This window comes from Ceratotherium simum, chromosome X (assembly GCF_057802395.1).
Source record: "Ceratotherium simum simum isolate JZ-2026a chromosome X, ASM5780239v1, whole genome shotgun sequence".
Lineage (NCBI taxonomy): Eukaryota > Metazoa > Chordata > Mammalia > Perissodactyla > Rhinocerotidae > Ceratotherium > Ceratotherium simum.
This window is the reverse complement of record NC_141940.1, coordinates 38,532,253-38,550,565: the sequence shown is the minus strand read 5'-3', so window position 1 is coordinate 38,550,565 and position 18,313 is coordinate 38,532,253. Positions and strand designations below refer to the sequence as shown.

Sequence of the window (18,313 nt, the reverse complement as noted above, 5' to 3'; positions counted from 1 at the left end):
GCTCTATATTTCCAATGTGTAATGTGTGGAGTTGCCCTGGTGCAGACCAGAATATGACTTCAGTCTTCTACAAGCTTACATCAGTCCAGAGTACTGTGCCAAATCTGCATTGCGGTTCCATGATCAATTTCACTTCATCTTGGGTTGCACTTCAAGAGCAAAGTCATATGCATGCAGTGGTTCCTGAATGACTACTTCCACAGCCTCTGCCATGTCTGTGGAGTTCGAAGACTTTCCCAGATGTCAGAAAATTTATTCTGACAACAGCTTCTAAGTTCCGTGCTGCCTCCTTAATCATGGCTGCACAGTCTAGATTGACTAAGACTAGACCCATTGTGCAAGCCTGTTTCTGCACATGAGTGATGAGGAGTGGGGTCAGACGGGGCACCACTCACTGTGATATAGGCCACCATATCATCAGGGACTAGTTTGCATATGTTGCTGAAGTTTGGGAAGAGCATGTCTTGCCTAGTAGCTGCCAGAGCCAGAGCTGATATGAGTTTAAGTGTTTTTCTAATAGAAAATCCATGAAGACTGTATATAGAATCTATTGTTGTTCTCTATGCTTTTCCTATACTAGCACGAACAAATGGCTTTGCTCAACCATGACATAGGTAAAGGCACATTGTGGTTCTGACATTGTCTTAATAGTGGTAGTAAATAACTAAGAAAGAGTTGCCAGCAACAGACAAATGGCATAATGATTCATACAGTTTTCTTCTCAAAGAAGGGGTGAAGAAATGGTATTTTTGATACCATACCTATTTTGATAGAAGCTAAGGGTTTTATATACAGGCATGTTGGAATTAATTATTTCAGAATTCCAAGCTCCTTAGGTTGAGGGATTATTGCTAGCTAAATTCAAGGGGACTATTTGATGAAGCCAGAACTCCTGGGGTCCTAACTAGTTCAAAAAGGGGACTAGAGCAGCAAACAGCAGCCAGCTGGGAGGCAGCTGGCTCTGGGTGTGTCTCCACAAACTAGTTGAAAAACTAAAAATATCAGTCCGTTTCTTTTTTCAACATGACTCCTCTAAACCCACCGGGCTGGCCAATTTTGTTCCTTTACCCAAAGGATGTTTTTTAGTTGTTTTGATCAAATTGACTGGCTGTTTCAGTGTCACTTAGCTACAGCTTCATTTCGAGAACAAGAAAGGTACATGTTCAATGCAACATCACCCCCTACTGGTTTGCTGTTAAAGACCAGGAAAAATGTGTGTTAAATCTCCTTAATCTTCTTAAATTATCTTTTATTTTTGTTTAAAATATTAAAACATCAAGTACCCTACTCTTTTTCCCCCTCTCTTGAGGAAGAATCTCTTTTCCAACAGTAAGAGGTTACCATTCCTTCCATTCCTCTATAGGTACTCACGTAACCCTGTTGATTCCATCCGAGAAGCTGTGTTCACAGTGTCTCCAAACAAGCAGTATCTGGGCATGGTGAGGCCCACCACTCCAGCAACGACTGGCCCTATAGAGTATCAGACAGTTGGAATTACAGTCAACAGGTATGCATCCAACGCTAATAGAGGAGCACTGCCAAGGGAGGGGATATAGCTACATAAAAGAATAAAGTTGCCATCAAATAGCTCTGGGAATCTGAAGGAAGTTTTATAATGAGTAATGAACTCTTTGCTCTACAAGAAAGCAAGTTTATAATGTTGCAGACATGACTACCCTTCTGATTTATACCTTTGTTCCAAGTAACAATTACACTCAAGATGCTTATATCCGTCAACAGGGACAAATAAGCATCAAACCCAAACCAGAAAAGCCTGGGCAGGGATTCAGGATCCAAACAAGTTTGTTGCAAGGAAAAAATGTGACGTTTTCTTGTGCCTTAGGGTTGGAAGGAGTAACCTCACAGGGCAATCTGTCTCCCAAACTATGTCTATTAAGAGAATTATTGCTAAGACAGTTAGAAAATCTGACAAGAAGTAAAGTTGACTTTCAATCATTTGTTTTAGGTGCATGGAAGAGCAGTATGTATAAATAATCCAAGAATATTTTCTATTTGCCCTTAGAATGATTTTTGTTTTAACATTTTAATATGGCCATGTTAGGTGTTCAGAGAGTGGACAGTGCTTGCAAAAACTTCAGCAGCCATACTGAAATCCTAGTTCAAGCATATCTAGAAAGTTCTTCACCTTCACCTCTCTGCTCTCTGCTCTTTTTATATGTTAAAATTGTTCAGCATTATCTTTTTGCTGTTTCCTAAGTTACAGAATCTAATTAAGAGTTTTTACTTCAAAAAGATCTTTCCAACTTTAATTTTTAAGAATAAAAATAAATAAGAATTACAAAACTTATGTTTCTCATTTTAATTCATTTCTTGCCCATTCGGAAGGATTCATTGAGCACTGAGCTAGGCATCAAGGGGGATAAAAAAGAAATGTAACACATGGCCTCAGTTCTCCAGGAGTTTATAGTCTAATTGAAGAGAAGAGACTACCAATCAGGAAGCAATTAAGCAACAATCCAAGACAACGTATGGTTGAAGCAAGGTAAATGGTACAGGCAGAAGTAATATAATAGTTCTAAAAATGGGAGGACCTGGTTCAGTCAAGAAGGGTTCAATAGAGAAGGTAGGATTTGATTTGGACCTTGCTGAGTGGGTAGGATTTGATTTGGATCTTGCTGAGTGGGTAGGATTTGAACAGGAGAAAAGGGACATAAATCAAAGGTTTGTGGCCGGGATTGAGCATGGAATTTTGGAAAACTCGTACAGAAAGCAGTCTTCCTTGTTCAGGTGGCTAGGGAGAAACTGGAGACAAGGTTGGATGTTGGGTTGTACAAGATGGAGGACCTGAACTACAAGAGAATTTTGAGCTGGGAATTACATGATGAAAATAATTTTTCTTTTTTTTCTCAGGTCAGTGTACAGAATCACTGAAGTGGGGGGAGTTAAAAACCAGGGAAACCTGTTAGGTGGCTGTTGCAGTAATCTAAGCCCAAGGTTGTGAGTACAAGAAAGGAGGTGATGATGGGGGTAGGGGCCAAAAACAGGTGATAAAAGAGAGACATTATAAAAGAGAATCAACAGACTTGTTGGCTGTCTGATGGACAACCATGAGGAAATTGGTATGGGCTTATGAGCTCATGCTGGTTTGTGGGAAAAGATGACTTGAAGTTTTAGATATGTTGAATTCGAAGTAATGGTGAATCATCCAAGAAGAGATATGCTGAGGGGGGCTGGAGATGTGAAGCTAAAGCACAAATGAGACATGTGGGCTTTTCTTTAAAAGAAAAATACTGAACACCTGCTATGTTCTAAGCATTCAGGGTACAAACATGAGTAAGATATGGTTCCTACCATCAAGGAGCTTATAGTCTAATGGAAAGACAGACAAGCACAGATTATGCTGATGGCTATGAGAAGGATGGATAGAAAGAAGCAAGAGTGGAAGCAAGAAGATGCTATTGCAGTGATCCAGGCAAGAGATGCTGGCAGCCTAGACTTGAGTAGTGAGAGTCAAGAAGAGACAAGACAGGTTCAAGAAATATTTAGCAGGTAAAATGCTCAAGACTTAGTAATTGGTTGAATGGTGAAGGTCCGAGTGAGGAAGGAGTTAAGGAGGATGACTCCCAAGACCAAATGGAACAACTAGGTGAATGGTGGTACTACCAACTGAAATAGAGAATAAATATGGAAGAGAAGGAAGTTTATGTGAGAAGAAAATAATTCTATTTTGGATGTGTCCAGTCTGAGGTCCGTGTGGAATATTCAGGCGGAAATGTTAGCATCAAGTTTGATGTACAAAGCTGAAGCTTAAGGGAGAAGACATGCTGAAGCAGTGGAGTTGGAAGCCATCAACATACAAGTGGTAGTTAAACCATAGACATGAATGAGATCACCCAGAAGAGTATGTAAGGGTAGAAAAACTGTGGATGAAGGACAGAACCCTGGGGAATTTCAATATTTAAAGGACAGAGAGAGACAGAATAGATTATCAGACAATGGTAGAATATGAAAGCCAGGTGGGAGTGGGTTGAGAAATGAATTAGAGGTCACGACGTGCAAAGAGAAAGGAGACCACAACTCAGAGCTTTGCAGAAAATCTGGGAGCCACCACAGTTAGAGAGCGGGAATTGCTAAGTAAATGAAATGGAGAAGAAGCATTCAGAGTGTGAGGAGCATGTCACAGAAGCCAATTGAGGGAAGTTTTAGGGAGCATTGTCAAGAATTTCAAATGGTGCAGAGATAAGGGCAGACTAGGACTGGGAAAAGTGGTGGGGGCTGAAGCCAGATTGCAACGGGGCTAAAGAGGGATGGATAGTGAAGAAATGGCACAGTGAGTGTCAATCATTTCTTTAAGAAATTTGGTAGGAAAGGGATGAAAATGATGGGGGAAGAAAAGGAGCCTAGAAGAGCAAAACAAAGATAAAGAGGAGGGGAGTGGAGAGGAGAGTAAGAAGGGCTAGTAGGTGACATATCTGTTACATCAAGTGAGATATCTGTCAAGATACCTGTGAATGTGTGAAGATAGATAGGAAGGATACAATAAAGGGGAGATCCTGAAGATATTCAAGCAAGCGGGGAGAAGTGTGGGAGAAAAATACTTCAGGAGTTGAGTTTTTAACTAATTAAATGAATTATCCTAAACACAACATATGCATGTTGATCTCGTATCGCAGTCAATCATGGAAATGTTGGCTCTAACAAGAAAGGTAGACTGAAAGGGTTTGGTACCTAGAACAAGGACTGCTGCCCACTTGGGTAGTGCAGATACTGGAAAGAGAGTCAACTGGGGTAGGCATAGAGGAATTATGTAGCACTAAACACCTGGATAATCCAGCCGCCAGTAATCAGAGGAGAGCTACCCTCTCCCCACTTTGCTAATCTTCTCTTGATGTGCAAGGGAATGTCTTCTGCTTTAGCTGGTTGTTGTTACCTGAGTGCAAGGCTATTTGAATCCGGACTGGCACCTCTGGCATATGCCGCATCTTGAAAGTACCCATGGAGCTCAGGATATCTAGGGACATGTTTGCAATTTCAGCTGCATGCCTACTGCCATTCCTCTTTGGGAGGCCTGAGGCCACCATGTAGGCATCTCCAATGGTCTCTACCTGGGAATCATGGGAAATAAAATTAGCAAGCAAATAACTTCTGTGTGTGCGTGAGTGTGTGTGTGTGTGTGTGTGTGTGTGTGTGTGTGTGTGTGTTTCACAGAGCTTAAGGAGTATGATGGAGGCCGGGTGTTCTTGTAAAGTGAGGAAGACAGAGAGAGGCTGTCAGTGGTTCACAGACCTGGCTGCACATTAGAATCACTTAAGGAACTTTATAAAAAAAAATACTGATGTCTAGGTCCCACATCCATAGATTCTGAAATAAGTGCAGCTACTTTGCAGTTTCCTGGCTGGCCCTAGAGAACTATCAGGCTCCAAATAATTCCTGGGGGAAGGGAGAGGAGATATTTCTGGGACTGTCCATGGATGTCCATGGGGGAGCACCCTAGGAGAAGGTGCATATGGTGCTCCCCCAGCAAGCATTTCTCTAGGTGATGTTGGATAAATGGGCTAGGACAGACTTAAGGCAAGTATAGGGAAAGGGAAAGGAAGGAGGTAGAAGAGTCTGTTCCCTCTGCTTTGCCTTGCTAATATGATGGAGTTAATTTTGCAGTCTCATTGGGTATGAAAACTGGATCTTTTACCACCAGCTACCTCCTCCTCTCCTAGTGCTACCTCTTTAAGGGGGAGCAGTACTAGCCCTCAACCGCTTTGCAGGGGCAGTTAGAGCTGAACACCTATAAATAAAGGCATATCTGTGCTCCTCATCTTCCCCACAGAAGTGTGCTCATTCTTTTAGGTGACTAGTAAGTTGAAGCTTTTCAAGTAAATTCAAAAGATAAGTACACTGAAAAGACTTCTTTGAAATGTGCCATTCAGACTCTGCTAGTACAAGTTTTGATCCAGTTAGAAGCCATGTTCTCCTAAGAACTGCACTCACAGAGTGCAATAGTTAAGAGCATGAAACTCTGAAGTCATACTGCCCTGGTTAGAATCCCAAATGCACTATTTACAAACTGTGTGGCTTTGGGCAAATCACTTAACATCTCTGCACTTCAGTATCCTTATCTGTAAAGTAGGGATAACGACAGTATCTACCTCATAGAGTTTTCTAAGGACTAAATAACTTAATATATGTCAAAGCACTTAAAACCTGCCTGGTGGATGATAAATGCAAGCTAACATCATCATCACCATTATCATCATCATCGTTATCATCATCATCATCATCATTGCCAAAGTGATATGTCTTGAAATGAGCCATAAGACTGTGGCTATGACTCAGCTCCAGAGAAAGTTCAGTAATCAGCAATAGGCCCCTCAACATGACTTTCTATACAGCCAATAACAATGATCCTTTGCACCTATGGGACTTTGTACCTCAGCATGCTTCCATCCAGAGCCTCCCTCACCTGGTACAATTTGAGAAAAGGATCCCTGATGTCAAATAAGCATGCCTGCCTGCACAGAGGAAGACAGCAGGTACAATGCAAATGCTATATGGGAGGGAGAAACTCACTGGCTATCCATTATCAGAGACTGGTTGTTGACCCTTCAGCTTTAATGAGTCAGTCACCCAGGAGTCCCCAAGGATATGAATGAGATTAGAAAGGCAAAGAGTACGGGCACTGCCTGCTCTTGGTGTGAGACTGCTGTGGGGAATTGTGGGTAGCCTAAGCCAGCATAAGGACACAGACAGGGAAGAGAAAGTATAGAAAGGGGTCTGGTTGAAATGGGGTGGTGGCAGAAGAACTGAAACTGAAAACAAATCACCAACTTCATAATTCTGCAGTAGCCTTCTCACTTCCATTTCAGATTATCAAGTGCCAAGGGAGGTGATTCCAATTTTACAGGTAAAGAAAATGAAAACACAAACAGGTTCGGTGACTCACTGCTGGTTCAATTTTGATTTCCTTTGCACTGTATTGTTTTTAATAAACAGGACTGAACAATTAGATTTCATTTTTGGATTCATATAGCCCTTCTCTGTCCTGGAAACACTCCACTCACTCCCTACTGCCGCATGAAGTACCAAAATACGTAATGGCCTCATCCCTAAGATCCCCAACAATCATCTGAACAGTATCAGCTGAATTAATTAAACCAGTGGCTGTGTTACTGCCCATGCTGAATCATCTTTGATTTTAGTTTCAACTGAATTAGCTTTTGGTGATTTCTTTTTCTCTTCAGGCTGCTTAAATTCAACAAGTTAAGACAGGTAGTCTGATTCCATGGATTTTTCCTCCACCATGGTTTCCATGTGTGCTTCTTGATTTGTTTGCAGCTCCTGCTGATTGACAGGTATGATGTCTATTTCTGAGCCCTATTTAGGTGGCTTGGCCTAGCCCTGAGGCTCTCTACCTGACCTGAAAGGGCCCTGTCTAATCTGAGATAAACACACTGCCCTGTGTATGATTTGAGAGTTGGAACATTTCAGACTACTGTGAAGGATCCAATGAATGGAACTACTCATTCTCCAGCTCTACTTTGGTTCCTGGGACAGAGGAGCTGTCTAAAGTTTGGGATGCCTGGGGCATCTTTCTCCATCAATAAGACAAGTATCCATGTTGCAAACAATGTGGAAATGTCTCTGCACAGCTATGAGATTTTTAATCATTTTCTGCCCAGAGACAACACAACACACAAAATTCAAGGGTAAGGAAGCATGGCACTGAAATGAGTGAATATAGTCATCTGTTCTCTACTCATCTCCCAAAATCTTTGATAGGAAGAGTGGAAATTGACAGGCTGGAGAGGTGGGGAAAGGTGGGAGCAAGGGGTTGCAACCTCACAATTAACCACTTCCCAGACCTCAGACCACTAGCTGGGCTTTTGGTTACCCTGTAGCAATCCCAAAGAGCCTCAAGTCTAATAGCTCCTTGATGTGTGTAATGCCCAAGTTCCCTCCTTTATAAAAATGGTAGCTAAAGGAGGAAAGCAAATTTCAACAGCATGTATTAGATCTACACAAACATTACCAAGATAAACTGTGTAGCAGTCACCAACTATGGGCAAAACACCAATACTTCTTCTGTGCCTAGTGTGATACTGCCTACACTGTGGGTACTTAGCCACTGAAGTGTAATAACCCTTTTGGCCCCAGCCTCTTAGTCTCAATTCCAGAAAACAGCTCCAAAGAAATCTGACCAGCAATCTCTTCTTGCTGGATTGATATTGTTGTTTTGTAAAGTGTAAAATCATATGCATTCTATCTGGCCTTCATTTCCAATGGGATACCAATGGAAGTGGTGTACTTGTTAAATCTTAATTCCTAAATAACAACAATCGCATCCTTCAATTTTGGAATACACATAGATGAACCTCGTATAAAAATGTCTCTCTAGAATATATTTCTCTGCTAAGTAACTTACCTTGTAGACATCATGACTGCCAGTGATGTCATAAAAGAGTGTGTACAGGTCATTGAGAAGATCCACCACCTCAATGGGCTCACTCATGGCTGAGATAGTAGTAAAGCCCACAATGTCGCTGAAGTACAAGGTGACCAAGTCAAAGCCCTCAGGTTCGACTGTGCAGCCCTTTTTGAGGGATTCAGCAACTGATCTGAAAAGCAAACACAGTGATTACTTGGAAGACACAGGCCTCCCTCCATGCCACACAGACATCTGCTAGAACACAATTTCTCCAAAAATCATGGCCAAGTAAATGATCAGGGAGAAAATGTCACCTGGATGAAAACATGAATTCTGTCATTTATTCTACAAATATATATTGAGTGCTTACAATATGCTAGGCACTGTGCCAGGTGTCTGTGAACAGACAGCCCTGGTCTGTGCCTTTGTGGAGTTTTTTCAGCTCTCTATCCTTCTTCCTCAGACCACCCCCCTAGAGGAATGTTTCCAGGTGGTTGCCTTTACATGAGACTAATTTCCCCAATTATCTCCAAGAAGATCATGTTACAACATGATAAGGTGCCTTGGAAAATTTGGAAATTGTAGCAACAGATAAGGCCTTCAACTAAGGGAGGAAAAACCTAGAAAAACAACCCTGCTACTTTCCTCCAGGAGCTCAAAGAACTGCCTCCTTTTAATTGGTCAACTTCCAGGCAAAGTCACAAAGTGACACCTGGAAAAACCGAGGCACCAAAAACTTAAATGAACAGCATGATGCACAGGTAGTGGAAAATTAGGAAGTGTTCTCTGCTCCCTTGGTTTCCAATTCTTCTTTGATTTGAAGGCGTGATTCAAACTGACTGGGAGTAGAGAGGGTGCAGGACAGGGGTGCAGGACCAGTTAGTTGATGGGCAATTTTTTTTTCTATTTTTAATAGAACACACTGTTACAAGGATTCACACTCCTCAGGTGTTCACACATACAGTGGTAGCATCTGTGTTAGAAATTTTTCCGTTTTCTGTTTTTCAATTTCCAGCTCTTCAGTCCGCTCTCGGATCAAGTCTTCCAAGTTGCTAGAATATTGCTCCAACATCTGAAGCATAGAATCAATGATATTGGTCTTCTTCCCTTTATTGAAAGTTTTAAACTGAAAGTAAAACAGAAAGAGAAGCCAGGGAATTCTTACTCCCCAAACTCAGAGATGATGGAGCAGGACCCCTTATCACAAATCCCTTCCTCTAAAATGCCAGAGCAGGAGAGGTGAACTCAGGTATAAATAGGAAAAGTCACCATCCACCCTCATTGTCACCCCAGCCCATTCACAGGGCTGTTTTTCCCTGAGTAGTTCTTCCCCTACTCTTCTGGTTCTTTCAAGTCTGAGCAAAGGCGATCTGGACAGGATCCTTCAGTTCTGAGATGCTATCACATGAATAGTAGCCACTTCAAAGGCAATGGGATTTGGTCTTGAGCCCAGACCAGTTGTGAGTGGAGTAAGGGGAAAGAGGGCAGAGAGTGTTGTTTTACTCTTCTAGATCATCAACCTACTAAATCATCCTTATCTTCTAATGCTACTGTGTTGCCAGTTCTTGGACAGTGGGAGGATCCTTGACCTCTTAAATATGACCCAAGATCTACATGATAAGATCTACCCCTATTTCTTACCATGGGGTCCAGGAATAATGGTGTCCCCTAGCACCTGCCCTTCACGTCAGTCAGGGTCATGTAGAAATTCAACTGGTCTTGCCCCATTCTATGCTTTGATCCTTTAGAGGTGGCTGCATGCCATAGATTTTCAATATGCCCTCCTCAGACCCTGTCCCCATCTACAGAGACAGGGAGCTTGGCATAGCATTGGAATCATAAGAGGGTAGCCCCTCCTTGCTGCTGTATTCAGCATGCGCAAGGCTGTGTTCACAGCAATAAAAGACTGGTGGTAGTTTTGCTTGAGTAGGCATCTAGGAATCTGTCCCAATAAACCCTCTTATACAGCTAGGCCACAAATGCTCCACATAGCACTCAACGCCCCAAGGCCGACACTAGGAGTTTCCTTATGAGCCTGATCCACATCTACAGGTCCACCAAGGTCCTACAGGTAATCTCAGTAGCCGGCTCAGATGCTTTGGGATCCCCCTATTGCCTAATCCAGGGCGCCTCCCTCTCCTCCTCTTCCCATTTAAGTTTTATTAGCAACAGGGAGTTGGGAGGCTCCCCCTGTCTATCAAACAGTCTAAACTTCCACTGAAGCATTTCAGCGAGGGCAGCCCCAGCAACGTCTTCTTTGAAGGTCGCGTGATGTGCACTCCTTCTATCTATCACTGGCTTCTCTGCTGCCTTCTGAAATAACATCTCTAGCATCAACACAAGGGCAAATGCTTTTTCTCCTGCCTCATGGTAAGTTTTTAGAAATTTGACCTTCGTGGTCCTTTGCCTTTTCCATACTTTGAACACCTGTTTGAGTGTCCTCAAGAAACCCAGCCGAACTAATGGAGGCATTGTTAGCTGGGGACACGGATGACTTCATATGCAGGGCCCCTAAGGCTTTCAATCCAACTCTTTCTTTTTTCCGCCTCAGATACCTGCCACTCACAAAGCATCTCAGTGCTGTACTCCAGCCAGGCTCAAAAGCCTCTCCACCAGAGCTGACACAGTACTCACAGAGAACACACTGTTTCAGTATCCTGTAATTTCAACAAAGCCCTAAACTGCATGCTTCAACATAGGAACCACACCCTAGCTCCCTTAGCAGGTTTCTCTCTGTCCTTTCTTCATTTCCCCCTTTTAATCCCCAACTCTAGGGAAAGAATCAGCCTTTTTGGAAATTCAGTGTCTTAAGGAGAGGAGTTGTCACTTTTCATGCACTCTATTGCCTCAAGTAGTTCCCTGGGAACCTAAGGAATCTCCTGCTTTTGGACTCCACATTTGCACATTCTTCCATCTTGAACATCCATTCAAACACCCCATATTTTTCCCAGCTCTCCAAAAACAGCCTAGCATCAATTAAATGATATACTCGTCAGAGTTCTCTGGGATCTCCAAAGCAAACTCAGCTCCATGAGGATCCCCATCTATTCCGTGATATCCATCTTTTTCTGAGGAGGAGGAGGATTTGCCCTGAGCTAACATCTGTTGCCAATCTTCGTCCTTTTTTCCTTTTTTCTCCCCAAAGCCCCAGTAGATAGTTGTATGTCATAGTTATACATCCTTCTAGTTGCTCTATGTTGAACGCCGCCTCAGCGGGGCTTGATGAGTGGTGCATAGGTCCACGCCCAGGATCCAAACTGGCGAATCACTGGCCACTGAAGCGGAGCACACGAACTTAACTGCTACGCCACCGGGCCAGCCCCCCATGATACCCATCTTCTAACAATCTCAATGCCATTGCCTTGCAAATGCCCAGTGGTTCAATTCCATTTTTGAAAGGTTGTTTAGGTCAGATTTTAGATGGTCTGGAACAAAGGTTCAGATACAGAAGAGCACCAAAACTAACCCTTGTGCTCTTGGAGGATGTGCTGGGGATGCTCCAGCATCAAAGGCTTCCAAGTAGTCACCTCCATGCTTCTTCCCCAAGAGGAGTACCTTTTTCTCTTGCAAGAGGTTCTTTCCACAATATGATGAGAAACCCCAGAAGTTAGTTTTGGGTGGGCTGGCTTCAGGATGGCTTCTGAGCAGTGCTAAGATTCACAGAATCCTTACCTGGTCAAATATTTCTTCAAAAGTTGGTCGCTGTTCTGCAGCCTCCGCCCAGCACTGCTTCATCAGTTGGAGACATTCTGGAGGGGCGTACTCAGGAGGAACCACTGGCCTGTATACAGGAGGAGGCTTCTTAAGTCTGTCTATGATTTCTGTCCAGAAGCAAGAAGAGAAAGGTCTACAAATCCGGGGAAAAGCACCAATACTTGGCAAAGATAATTGAGTTTTAGCCAAGAAAGGGGTTGATCAAGCGAAATCACAGAAAGGCCATCTCCTTTGCTTTCTCATTAGGTGGCCTGAATACAAATTGTATCTGAGAAAAGCCTGCATCAGTCAATGGAGGAGGGGATGAGAAATTAATCAATCAAGGTATTGGTATCATTTAGGCACAGTTTTGTCCTACTTTTGCGAGGTTTTATATGTGACCTATCTGATGTCAATTCTAACACTACACCTCCAACGATCTGGCTCCCTTCACCCACCCCCAAATCATCTAAGCCTTCCGATCCCCAAGGTAGATCCAATTAGACCCCACTGAGAGCCCAGGCCCAGCACAGGTCCAAGCTGTGGGCTCTGCCTGGCCCATAGGGAAAGGGAATTAATATCTCCTGTAAATAGTTCAGGGCCTCATGGGGATCCTCCTGGCCGCTGATCCCTGAACTCCACTTTCAGTGGAACATTTACTATGTATCAAACTATGGGCTGAGCACTTTGCATGCATTGTTTCACTTGATTCTAACTACAGACAGATGAGGTAGGAACTCTTCTTTTCATTTTACAGAAGGGAAAACTGAGGCAGAGAGAAAGTAACTTACTCAAAGTCACATGGCTAGTAAGTGACAGAAATCGAATTTGACCCCAGGCAGTTTCAATCTACTACATTGTCTTCCTTCCAAATGCCTCAGACCTCAACTAGGAGTTCTAAACTCCCTATTCAGACCCAACAGCCATTAGTGACAAGAGGTCTAGATCAGTCAGACTGACCTTTTTACAACAGGAGAAAACTCCCTGGAAGTAGGCGAAAATACTTAGCCTTCAACGTCCCCAGCAACCCACACTGGGCCTCAAACTGGTCTCTTTGCTTCCAGCCTAGCCTTCTCCAAACCATTCCTAAAACACAAATTTGGCCATGTCACTTTCTTGCTTAAAATCCTTTCATGGCTTGTCATTACCCACAAGATAAAATCCAAGCCCTGACCTATCTCTTCAGCTCATTTCTTAACCCTAGTCCCCTCCAATTCTAACATCCTCATCATGAACCAAACTTTGCTTTCCCCACCAGTATGTCCTTCCCACTCCTGCATTAGCTGTAGCACTCCAACAGAGCTGCTTCATACCATAATAAATGTCCCCTTGCCTCCATGAAAGAATTTCAGCTGTTGCCTCTGATTTCTCAGCCCCTTGTGACATCACACCTTCTTCCCCTTTAACCCAGGTTGGCCTATACCATAATGGTTTCTCCATCACAGCACGCTGATCTCAGTCAATGAATTCCATGGAAATCATCCCCTTGGAGCATGACTGCGCCATCCACTCTCTGGTAGAGGGGGTCCTTGTCCCTTTCTCAGAACACCATCAAGTTGAATGGTTCACCTCTCTGCTTAGGCCCAGCAAGATCCATGCCTTTGAGGAGCTCACAGTGCAATTGAGGAGATAAACAATGACCAACCATATATGTGCTCCAGCAGACATATGCACAAGTGAGCACAGAGGGGGCACCTGACTCACACTGGAGAGGTCAGAGAAGGCTTCCAAGAGGAGGTGACATGAGTTGGATGAGGCAAGGTGGGGAGAAGGTGAGGGCATTCCAGGTACTATGTACAACACATGTGGAGGCACAGAGATAGGAGAGACCATGGTACTTTCAGTGCACTGCCAGTCATGTGGTTTAGCTTGAGTGTGGGGAGTAACAGAAGATACGTCTAGACAGGTGGCTAGGGGCCAGATTGTGAAGGGCCTTGTATGTCATGTGAGGAGTCTGGGCTTCATTTAACTAGTGATGGGGAACAGTTGGGGAGCTTTAAGTAAAGGAGTGATATGGGACTCTGAGTGGGGCAAAAGATAACTATGTATTTTGGGTTTGGCTTGGTTTCGCATTTTTAAAATCCTTTATTTTGAAATAAATTTAGACTCCAGAAAAGTTGTAAAAATAGTACAATCACCTGTATACCCTTCACTCATCTTCCCCCAAATGTTAGCAATTTATATAACCATAGTACAAAGGAAAATAGTATTTGTACGATACTATTACTAATCTGGAGTCTTTATTTAAATTTCATCAATTTTCCCCCTAATCTCCCTTTTCTATCCCACTGGAATGCCCTCACCTTCTCCCCACCTTGCCTCATCCAACTCATGCCACCTCCTCTTGGAAGCCTTCTCTGACCTCTCCAGTGTGAGTCAGGTGCCCCCTCTGTGCTCACTTGTGCATGTGTCTGCTGGAGCACATATATGGTTGGTCATTGTTTATCTCCTCAATTGCACTGTCAGCTCCTCAAAGGCATGGATCTTGCTGGGCCTAATTCCAGATCCCATATTGCATTTCATTGTTGTGTCTCAGTCTCCTCTAATCTGTGATACTTCCTTATTCTTTCCTGTCTTTCATGATTTTGATACTTTTGATGAGTACTAGCCAGTTATTTTGCAGAATGCCTCTCAATTGTGGTGTGTCTGATGCTTTCTCATAGTTAGATTGAAGTTATGCATTTTGGGCAAGAATACCACAGAGGTGGCACTGTGCCCTTCTCAGTGCATCATGTCAGGGGGTACATAATGTCGATGTGCCTTGATCACTTGGTTAAGGTGGTGTCTGCGGGATCCTCCACTAGTAAACTTACTAGTATTTTTTCAGTTGTAATTAGTAAGTATCTAGTGGGTTCATGCTTTTAGAATATGCAAATATCCTGTTTCCTCTCAATTTTTTGCCCACTGATTTTACCATTCACTGATGAATTGTGCCTGATAGCCAAACATTTTAATGGGAGATAAGGAAGAAAGCCTGTGGCATGTCACAGGGAAAGTATGGGAGGACCTTGACATCCAGGAGCATCATGAGAGGTACTGAAACACCTGGCAGAGAGTGTCTCAAAGGAATAGAAGAGGCTGCTAACAAAAAGGACTGACATAGGCGCCGGCCCAGTGGCGTAGCGGTTAAGTTCGCACCCTCCGCTTTGGCGGCCTGGAGTTTGCAGGTTCGCATCCCAGGCGCGGACCGACACACTGCTTCTGAAGCCATGCTGTGGCGGTGTCCCATATAAAGTAGAGGAAGACGGGCACAGATGTTAGCCCAGGGCCAATCTTCCTCAGCAAAAAGAGGAAGATTGGCAAAGGATGTTAGCTCAGAGCTAATCTTCCTCACCAGAAAAAAAAAAAGGTCCTGTACGTCCTTTGCTTATGTCACAGTTTGGAAAGGAACCAGCTTCTTGGGTGAGAGAATTTCTTCCAAATGCCTAAAGGTTTCTGGCTCTAAGTCCCACTTGTACACAACACGGTCTGCTTGCAGACTAGCAGGCAGTTAGCACAAACACATAACCCTGTTCACACTTTTGGCAAATCACAACAGCCTAGGTTGGCCTGATGATCTGGGTCATGGTGGGCCCCTGGTGCCCTTTTCTCACCTTCCGCTTACCTTCAGCAGGCAGATCCATCACGCAGAACGGGGTGCCCCGGACCATCACTTCTTGCATGATGATGGCAAAGCTATAGACATCTCCTGCAAAAGAACCTAACCTGCTGCCCCTCGGGGCTCTCAACAGTTCAGGGGCCGTCCAGAGCAACTCTGAAAAGAAAGCATTGTATAATGAATGCAGGGAGGATTAGCTGACAGCATTTGCAATGCCTTCGAGGGCTCTGAGGGTGCTGTTTCATTGACTGATTTATATTTTTATTAGACAGACTGGCATGCTAGTGCCCACCCCCCCCCAGGGTCTGAATCTATGGATCTAAGAAATTACGCACAGAGAAAGCATATGAATCTCCCCACCACAGGACCATGCAGGCAGATACAGCAGAGGTGTGGGGCAAGGCAGAGAAGCTCGATATAGAAAAGCTATCTGCCGCTTGCTTTCTTGCTCTCTTGAGTCTGCAAGTAGCAGCTGGCAGGCTTCCAGGCAAAGGCGAGTGCACTGCCAGACTGGTTGCCATGGATTTTCTATTTGCTGAGATCTATATGTGTCTGGTAATTTGACTGTGCCAAGGTTCAGGGATTCACAAGTTGCTTTCTCCAAGTCTTCTCTAAGAGGATTAGAGGACCCCCAGGCCTCCTCTGTTCCTTGCAGGGCAAAAAAAGTATAGCAATTCCTTCAATTCAGTTCTGAAAATATTTATTGAGGGTCTACTATGTACCAGGCACTGTTCTAGGTGCAGGGGTGGTGCCAGAGATAAATTAGACCTTGCCTTTGCCCTTGCAGAGTTCACAGACAAGTGGGCAAGACAGACATGGGTACCCCTAACTGCAATACAGGAGAGATAGTGATGAGGGCCAGTATATAGTACACACAGGGAAATGAATTTATTAAAAGCCAAAATTGAGCACCCACTGTGTGCTCTGCTGCATTTCAGTCCCCATCCGGGAAAAAAAGATATTGTCTCTACCTTCAGAAAGTTATGGCAGTCAGAGACCCAGAAATTTTGGGTGGAGGGCCCCTTAAGCAAAATATAAAGAAATACACATTAACAATATAAATAGAGTAGTCAAAGTCGGAGGGAGTGTTTTACATCGAATGGTATGCAATTGCCGTTTCTGTATGTCAAAAATGGTCGAATCGTGACAATTCCATGAGGTTCAAACTAATAAAAAACTGAGCTGATCAAATTAATCCAGGAAGGCTTCCTGGAAAAGTTAAACCATAAAGGAGCTTGTTAAGAAGGTCAAGGATGCAGTTTCCTAGAGCTGAGAGGGTAAGGGCTTTGCAGGGAGAAAGAACAGTACGTGCAAAAGAACAAGAGGTAGAAAGGAGCAAATTGCAGATGGGGGTGGTGGTAAGCAGATTAGCTTGGCTGAAGAGAAGGGCTCTGTTAAGGAATAATGAGAAATGGGGTTGATGAAGTGGGGGAGGGAGGGTGGCTGGAAGAATAAGGGCAGAAGGTGAGAGGCCCTGAGAGCCAAATGAAGGCATTTGGAGTGAATACAAAAGGCAGTAGGGGTGCCGGAGCTGGAGAGGGATTTGATGAAAGCAGTGTTCAGGAAGATTAATCTGGCAACCTGCACAAGCTGGATTGAAGGAGAGAGGCTGGAGTCAGGGAGACCAGTTATTACAGTAAGAGCCGGAGGCGAGGTGAAAGGGCCCCGAATGGAGCTGGGGGCGGGAACCAGATACACAGGAAGGCTACAACGGAGGAGAAAGTGCTCAATGTGCTCCTGGAAGGGAAGAGAGTTGGAGTAAACAACAGGTTGACCAGATAGGGAGGCTGGAGAAGAGTGTCTGCTGAGGGTGGGGGTGGCGGGGGAAAGTGCTGGCTAACTTTTCACATTGTTAACTTTGGAGTATTGAGAAGGGAGCCTAGGGGACAAGCTTCTATGAAGCAGGAAGGAGGATGAAAGGTCAGAGATTATTTTTGTTTGTTAATGAAACCTAGGAAAGAGAAACTTACCTTGGAAATTCTTATTTTGAGCCAATCCTTATCAAAATGATGAAATAGGGAATTCTAGCCTCACCCCCAATCGTGTACTCATCTTCTCTCTTGGTCCTCCAGATGTCCCCAGCCTTTGTCCTCCCCCCGCCACCCTTGTGAAAGTCTCTGATACACTCACTATAGTGGTTTTGCACTTATGTCTCCTCGCCTAGGAGGACAGATATTTGCAAATAAAACTGAAAAGACTGAATGATACTTTAGTCAAAGGAATACATTTCTGACTGTGAGATTTCAGGCATATGGTTTTGTGGGGAGGGCAGGGGGGATATTTGGGAGCAGGGGAAATGGTATGCGGCTGTCTCTTCTGGCATCCTCTATCACTGCACATTTAAAAGCACAAGAAGGGAAAAGAGGACAAAACTCTCTGGTAAAAAGCTGGATGATTAAATACAATCATTACCAAATAGTATTTTCAGAGAGCACTTGCATGTATGTTGTTAATGGCTAAAATGAGGCTTTATCTGCACTATACTTATATAATTGAGTGTGGACAGTAATGAATACACTTACAACCCATCCCCATTTTCCCATCCTCACTCCAGAGCCACGTAAGAGCCACTACCTACCATTAGACTTGAACTCTCAGGAAAACTAGAAAAATTACTTTGGCTTGTTTTGTATCTGCTAGAG

At 43.8% G+C, this 18,313-nt stretch overlaps 1 protein-coding gene across 1 annotated transcript in view; it reads right to left on the bottom strand.

Annotated features, from left to right (window-relative positions):
• GUCY2F (guanylate cyclase 2F, retinal) overlaps positions 1-18,313 on the bottom strand; it is an 89,094-nt gene that overhangs the window by 7,396 nt on the left and 63,385 nt on the right. Inside the window, 6 exon segments of the mRNA XM_004440478.2 lie at positions 1,372-1,470; positions 4,892-5,066; positions 8,378-8,570; positions 9,343-9,506; positions 12,053-12,201; positions 15,678-15,827. Coding sequence (XP_004440535.2) covers positions 1,372-1,470; positions 4,892-5,066; positions 8,378-8,570; positions 9,343-9,506; positions 12,053-12,201; positions 15,678-15,827 — 930 coding nt within the window.